The 7,941-nt window shown below is 38.4% G+C and overlaps 1 protein-coding gene across 3 annotated transcripts; it reads left to right on the forward strand.

Annotated features, from left to right (window-relative positions):
• Nucleotides 1–2,142: 2,142 nt before the first annotated feature.
• On the forward strand, nt 2,143–7,218 carry LOC122298421 (putative disease resistance RPP13-like protein 1). Of its 3 annotated transcripts, none has more exons than XM_043108151.1 (3): nt 2,143–3,879; nt 3,988–6,829; nt 6,921–7,218. In XM_043108151.1, exons 1-2 carry the CDS (start codon nt 2,493–2,495, stop codon nt 6,603–6,605), a joined length of 4,005 nt encoding a protein of 1,334 aa, XP_042964085.1. In that variant the 5' UTR covers nt 2,143–2,492; the 3' UTR covers nt 6,606–6,829; nt 6,921–7,218. The 3 variants fall into 3 exon arrangements, with proteins under 3 accessions (XP_042964085.1, XP_042964084.1, XP_042964086.1); XM_043108152.1 differs by having other exon boundaries at nt 2,659–2,792; nt 3,046–6,829; XM_043108150.1 differs by having other exon boundaries at nt 2,143–6,829.
• Nucleotides 7,219–7,941: the final 723 nt, after the last annotated feature.

A 7,941-nucleotide genomic window follows, 5' to 3' on the forward strand; every position in this document is an offset into this window, starting at 1 on the left:
TGTGATTTGCAAGCACTGTGATATTAAAATTAGTTTTCAAACTAATTTATCATCCCAAGGTTTGAAGTGCTTGGTACTGTAATGAAAAAGGAGAGGCTGAGCAATAAGCTCTTAATAGACTTATAACATGGTTATGTTAAAGTGTTTTATTACAGGACACTTTCGATAAGTCTACCTATATGAGTGTCGGGGGTGGTGCCGCCTCCTATGCGAATTAGGCTTTGTCACTAGAGCGCTCATGAAACTAGGATATAGACACAAGGCCAATCCACGTGTCGGCTTTTATGAACTACCCAAAGAGAAGAAAATATATATGTGAGATATATCCGGTTAATCGTATAGAATCGCTAGTTCAAAGCATGTCTACTATGCCATTCTGGTTAACTTTGATGTATTTTCACTATGTGAAGGTTCAAGTCCACAAGACACCTTCATTTATGTATAAATTTTCCTATTCTAACCAAGATGTATTTTGAAAATGGTGGGAGATTGTTGAAAATATTTTCAAAATAATTAGTTATATATTATATTTATTAATAATATTTTTGGGTTGTTTTTGGAAGTTGTGAATTATTGTGGAAAGAGAGAAGATATGGAAAGTTTCGGAGTTTTATTATATTTTGGATCTATGTTTTGACCATAAGTCTTTAGTTGGCTTATTGGTATTGAGGTTTCCAATTTAGTCCATGAGACTGGGTTCGATCCATCCTCCTAACAAAGGATTCGATTTTTGATGATTTATGAAGAGGTTGCACCAAGAGGCATGCGGCCAGCCAATAGGCGCTACTGCGCTGCAACTCTTGGGGCTCAAGGGGCGTGCTGCGTGAAGCGCTGCAACACATGGACAATGGACGCGAACGCAGCGCGAGGTGCTGCCAACGGTTGGGAAAATAATATTCCCAAAACGCGCATGGTGTGACTCGAACCAGTGCCATCCGGTTGGAAGAAGAACAAGGCAACCGTTGGACTAAGTCCAACTGTTATGTCATATGGCAACAATCATAATATATATACCTATTCCGAACAGTTTTCAGGACTATGGGTAATAACTTTTCGTTTACATCTTTTGGACCTATTGGCCTGCCATTTAAAATTAGAATTGAATTTCGAATTCTCTCTCTCTTCTCTCTCCCAAATATTTCATTTCTTCAATAACTTGTTAGAATCTGTTTGTTCTCGAGAGATCAGATTTCTAATTTCTTGGTTGAATAGCAAAATCTGAGGGTATTCGGGGTCTAATTTCGTGTGTGCATAACGCAGTTAGACAAACAGACTTGTTCTGGGCTTCATTGTATCTTGGAGGCAAATTTGCTTGTAACCCGTGTGCATACCGTAATTGGTGGGGGCGAATATTGTCTTAAGGAAAGCGACATTTGTAACGCGCCTTGAAGCAAACTTTCTCTCACTATTTTTGTTTTGCAGCCCCTTATTTCCAACACAAAGTCATTGAGCGCATGTGCTGCACTGTTTTGACTTTTGTCCTTAATATTCATTTGAAAGAACACACATGTTAACTGGAAGATACATAAACAATTACTTGTTCCAACATTTATTATAGCTATATGTGCACAAAAAAGGTTCCTAGTCGTGTATCTCATTTTGTCTGTTCATCTATATTGCCCAAAACTCACTGTCTTTATATTTTAATTCTCTGTTTTTCCTTCAGAAGTAAAATTTATTTTACGTCAGCGTCATGTGCTTATTGGATGGCAGAGGTTCTTAGCCCATCTTGTAGATAGGCACATTGGGAGTGTGGTGGTGTGGCACATGTACTGTTTTGGTGATTGAAAGGCGATGGATTAGACAATGTCTAACTTGGAAGACGAAAAAAAACACAGAGGAAAAAGACTGGAGCATAAGTCTTTGGAGTCTGGTATGACTACAAATTTATAGAGCTGAGCCATCTAGGTGCCCTGCTTTACACGAAATTGAGGGAGACTTCACAAATTCTTGGGATAAATACTTGCGTAGACAAATAAAGAAAGAAATCAAACAATTTCGAGGACATTGCTCTAGATAGAGAGATAATACCATACAAGTGGACTTTAATATCCTTCATAATAGTTTTCTATGGATGGAGTAGGCCCTATAATTCTAAAAGTAATGTTAGATACAGTTGTGAAGTGTGCAAGTGTTGCACAATTATTTTGAAAAAGAGTAAGGTTCAATATTAAAAAATTAATTTTTTTTTTTCATATAGATCTCGTAATTACCGAGTTTTTTAAAAGAAATTGTGTACGCTTGCACACTTCACGGCTACAAATATTATTTCTAATAATTCTAAGATATTTTGCATTCATTACCTAGTCTATTATTCAATAGAAAATGGAAGCTTTTTGTTTAATTTTTCAAAATTAAACCGTTCAAGTGATATGAACATTTGAGACTAGTGCTGAAGTTTTTGTAGAAGAAACCAATTACTTGCCTTTGAATTTTGACTTCCTGGCTATCTTAGCATCATTTAACGGTCATTAATTTATACACAGAACACCATGGAAGTAAAAGAGCTCTTTCTTTCTTCGGTCATTGAAACGTTGCTCGAGCAATTGGTGTTTCCTCGATTGCTGGACTTTGCACGTCGAGGGGGACTTCTAGAAAATCTAAACAAGTGGAGGAAAACGTTTACAAGAATTCTAGCAGTGCTTGATGATGCGGAGGAGAAGCAGCATACTCTCAGAGTAGTGAAGATGTGGCTGGATGATGTCAGAGATCTTGCTTACGACCTGGAAGATATATTGGATGAGTTTACAACCGAAGCATTGATGAATGAAAACCAAGCTAGCTCAAGTAAGGTACGAAAACTCATACATGGGTGTGTTACTCGTTTTATTATCAACACTAGGCTCCAGTCAAGAATAAAGGAAATCACTGAACGATTCAATGATCTTATGGCAAGAGAAAGTGAACTGAATTTTAGACAAAATGTTGATAGGAGCTCACATAGAATAAGAGGGACACTAGTCCTAACTTCTTTAGTGAATGAAGCTCATGTTTATGGTAGAGAAAAAGATAAACAGGCTATACTTGATTTATTGATGAGTGCAGAAACTGAAAATGCTGAACTCTCTGTGATTCCTATATTTGGCATGGGAGGTATTGGGAAGACAACTCTCGCTCAACTTGTATACAATGATGAAAAGATGCAAAGCTTTTTTGACCTGAAAGCATGGGCTTATGTTTCTGAAGAATTTGATGCTATTAAGGTGACAAAAACGATTTTAAAATCTGTCACCTCTACAAGCTGCGATGATGATGATCTCAATTTATTGCAAGTCAAACTAAAGGAGAAACTAAAGGGGAAGAAGTTTCTAGTCATTCTGGATGATATTTGGAATGAGAACTACCACGACTGGAGTATCCTACGTGCACCTTTCGAAGTAGGGGCTCCGGGAAGTAGAATTGTCATTACAACTCGTAACCGAGGAGTTTCATCAATGATGGGTACCATTCAAGCTTATTGTTTGCATGTGTTATCAAATGATGCTTGTTTATCTATATTTACCCGACATGCATTCGGGGCAGGAGACTTCATTACACATCCAAATCTTAAAGATATTGGTGAGAAAATTGTGATAAGGTGCAAAGGCTTGCCTTTGGCAGCAAAATCTTTTGGAGGGCTTTTACGCTTCAAGGAGAATCCTGGTGAGTGGAAAGAAGTATTGAATAAAAATATATGGGATATACCAAAGGAGAGAAGTGGAATTGTTCCAACTCTTATGTTCAGCTACTACCATCTCCCTGCACATTTGAAGAGATGCTTTGCCTACTGTTCAATATTTCCGAAGGACTATGAATTTAAGGAGCAACAGTTGGTTCTGTTATGGATGGCAGAGGGTTTAATTCAGCCACAAGAAGGGGAAAAGGAAATGGAAGATTTAGGTAAAGAGTATTTTCAAAATCTATTGTCAAGGTCATTTTTCCAACAATCAAACTATGACTCCTCAATATTTTTAATGCATGACTTCATCAACGATTTGGCTCAATTAGTTGCAGGAGACATATTCTTTAGAATGGAGGAAAGATTTGGGGTTAGTAAGCAAAGGAAAATTTATAAAATGGCTCGACATTCATCTCAACAAGGTGGTGGCACTAAACAGTTTGAGGCCTTTTCAGAACTTACATGTTTACGTACATTCATAGCATTTAAGCTTCCACAAAGTGCTGGTTGCTTGGCTCCTGAGGATCCTCTTCAACTGTTGTCAAAATTACAATGCCTAAGGGTGCTCTCTTTAAGTGGGTACGGCATCTATAAGCTTCCAAATTCAATTGGAGATCTAAGACATCTACGATATCTTGACCTCTCTGACACTCCAATCACAAGCATGCCTGAATCAATAACCACTCTCTACAACTTACAAACATTGATATTGGAGCAATGCCCTTATCTAAAGAAACTACCTTCAACTTTTGAGAACCTTGTCAACTTGCGCCACCTCAATATTCTAAATACATTCTCATTGGAAGAAATGCCTCCACAAATCAGTAAATTGACATGTCTGCGAACACTGTCTCATCTAGTTGTGGGAGAAACAAGTTGCTCTGGAGTAAAGGAGTTGAGGCCTTTATTGCATCTTCAAGGGACACTCTGTATTTCAAGATTGGAGAATGTGATTGAACCTCGGGATGCAAGGGACGCTAAGTTAATTGAAAAGTCTGGCCTTGATGGCTTGTTATTGGAATGGAGTGACAACTTGAACGAGTCAAAAGACAGAACAAGTGAATTAGATATACTTAGCATGCTACACCCTGGAGGCACTTTGAAAGAGCTCATTATCAGATGCTATGGTGGTGCAAGATTTCCATCTTGGTTACGATATTCCTCATTTCCTAATATGGTGCTCCTAAGGATTGAAAATTGTAAAAAATGCACATCATTGCCACCAATTGGGCAATTACCATCACTCAAAGACCTTTCGATTGAAGGCATGGATAGCGTGAAGAATATAGGTGCGGAGTTTTATGGGGAAAATTGCCACCAAACTTTTAGATCCTTGGTGACACTGTATTTCAAGGGGATGGGAGAATGGGAGAACTGGATTTCTTATGGAGAATTCCCACACCTGCAAAAGCTTTTTATAGGAGATTGTCCCAAGCTTTTGGGAAAGTTACCTAACCACCTTCCCTTACTAGAGAAAGTTGTGATATATGGATGTTGGCAGTTGGTAGTTTCGATTTCAAGCTTTCCTGAGCTCTGCCAGGTTGAGATTGAGAGATCCAAAGGAGTGGTGCGTGGAGGTAAGGTTAACTTCAAATCATTAAATTTCATGTCTGTTTCTACAATTTCAGAATTCACTTCTCGAATAAAAGGGTCTGATATGGATGGGCTGACAATGGTAGAGAATTTAGCCATTTTCAAGTGCAAGGAGTTGGCACATTTGTGGACAGATGATGTGGGATCACTGCCACAGCTCCCATGTCTTCGTGTTTTGAAGCTTGAGGGTTGTACCAAACTAGTTTCTTTGGTGGCAGAAAAAGTAGAAGAGCAGCTGCAACTTGGAATGCCATCAATGGTCAGAGAAATCAAGATCCAGAATTGCATTGTCCTAGAATCCTTACCCAAGGCAATGATGTACAATAACACATGTCTGGAGTACATTCAAATTGTAAAATGCGATTCCCTATTGTACTTTGCAAAAGTCCAGCTACCCCCAACTCTAAAGCGGCTAGAGATAATACATTGCAAGAATATGCTGGTTTTGCTTAATGGGGATAACACTAATTGCAGCAGCAACACCTCTCTTCTTGAGTACTTGTATATTGAAAATTGTCCATCCCTTAAATCCTTGACCTCAAGCGGAGAATTACCTGTAAGACTTAAACAATTAAGTATTCGCTATTGTCAAAAGTTGGAGACAATTGCAAAGAGGTTTGAGCACAACTCATTTCTTGAAATCATTAGAATCTCAAGTTGTGAAAGCCTCGTATCATTACCGACAGGAATACTCAGCCTCTGCCATATAGATGAGATTGATATTTGTAATTGTGCAACTCTTGTTTGCTTTCCAGAGGAAGAGTTGCTCACTGCCAACCTGAGATTGCTTCAAATTTCTGGCTGTGAGAAAATGCAGGCCTTACCCAATTGCATACACCGCCTCGCCTCTCTTCAAGAATTGCAAATAAAGGCATGTCCAGGAATTCTGTTCTTTCCGGAAGAAGGATTTCCCATCAACCTAAGATCACTTGTGATATCTGATCTCAACATCACTGAGGCCTTGTTTGAGTGGGGGTTGCATCGGCTTACATCTCTTAGCCGACTTGTCATTAGTGGTGGATGTCAGCACCTGACGTCCTTTCCAGAGAAGAAACTGCCAGCTGACTCTCTAACCAACCTCACCATTGAACGCTTCCCGAACCTGGAAACCCTGTCTTCCGAAGGCTTTAGAAGCCTCACCTCTCTTGAGCAGCTACGTATTGAAGAGTGCGGAAAGCTCACATCAATTCCTGAGGATGGCCTGCCCTTCTCACTCTTGAAACTTATTATCTATAAGTGCGAGAAGCTCACGTCCTTCCCCGAGAATGGACTGCCTCTCTCACTCCAGCAACTTTCTATTAACAGATGTCCACTGCTAACTCTGCAAGGAAGAAATCCCTTTGATGAAAACTGAATATGCATATTTGCTCATTAGTTCTTTTGGTTGTGACCTAATTGCTGGTGTTGGAATGGTTCTGCCGCTCCCGTTTCTTGCTGTTATTCTTGATAGTTTGTTGAATGCTCTGACTATTCTTGTTGGGGTATGCCATTCTTGGGGTATTTAACTTGAGGGCATGAGAAAGAATATCATATATTGCTGATCACTACATATTTGGCAAATCATTGGGAGCTGAAAAGGTACATAATTACGGTTTATACCTTATTCATACTTTGTATTTGTATTGTTATTTGCAATGTCTAATTAGAAGGTCCTTTGTTCGTTTAACAGAGAAGAAGCAACCTGCAACTTGATTAGTTCAACACTCCCGACCCACACAACAAACCAGGAGGCAGGAGCATTTTTAACTTTTTTTTCCCTATAATTCTTCATCACACCCTCAAAGTTTGTTTTTCTTCCATGGTTTTACTCTTTGCATCTGTTCCTGATCTGTAATGGAAGGATCAGCAATATAGGTTAGTCTCTGATGGTTTTGTGACTTTCTCTGCATAAATATGCCAAATATGTAATAACATCTTATTATGTTACTGCCAGACAATAAAATGGTGAGGTATGGAAGTTATTTGCATTTTGATTGTCCACATGCACACATGCCATAGTGAGAATTTGCATCACTAGATGAAAATTCCAAATGTTAAAGATTGACAGCATGGGAAAATGAGTTCAGAAATGCGTCAACCTTCTCATAAATATGTAACATGCCAAGTATTAAGTAATCAGAAGTCAGGGAGATGATTTTGGTTCAGCAAAACATGAAGCAGTTTGTAGTTTCAGTACTGATCCTAATTTACCGATACAATCTCAGTTCATTGACTATAAAAACTAAAGAATGTTTCTTAAAGACAGCAAAAAACCTTAGACAGAACTGAGGGGTAATTTAAGCAAAACATCTGAAACAAATTTGAACTGGAATAAAGGCAAAAAAATCTGAACTTGGCATATGAAACAAATCTGAATTGGATTTAAGTGTACACTGTTGCTCATTTATTTAGTTTCTTTAGTTTTTTGCCTCTGAAACAGACCATGTATTCCCTCAATTCTTAATTCGCGAAGACATGAGAAATAGTGTACACTTAAATACAAGTCAGATTTGTTTCAGATGCTATGTTCTTCTGTGCCTATATCCTATTCCTTACCTCTAGATTATATGGAGCAACAGTTACGTAAACAATTCAGTCACAAAGGACGTTTCTTCAATCAATCAACACAGTGTTGATTGATCGATACTTTGTCACTAGTGCGATTATTTGTCCCCGAAAAACAATTTTGTTGTTCTGAAAGTTATCTTCTC

This window comes from Carya illinoinensis, chromosome 16 (genome assembly GCF_018687715.1).
Source record: "Carya illinoinensis cultivar Pawnee chromosome 16, C.illinoinensisPawnee_v1, whole genome shotgun sequence".
Lineage (NCBI taxonomy): Eukaryota > Viridiplantae > Streptophyta > Magnoliopsida > Fagales > Juglandaceae > Carya > Carya illinoinensis.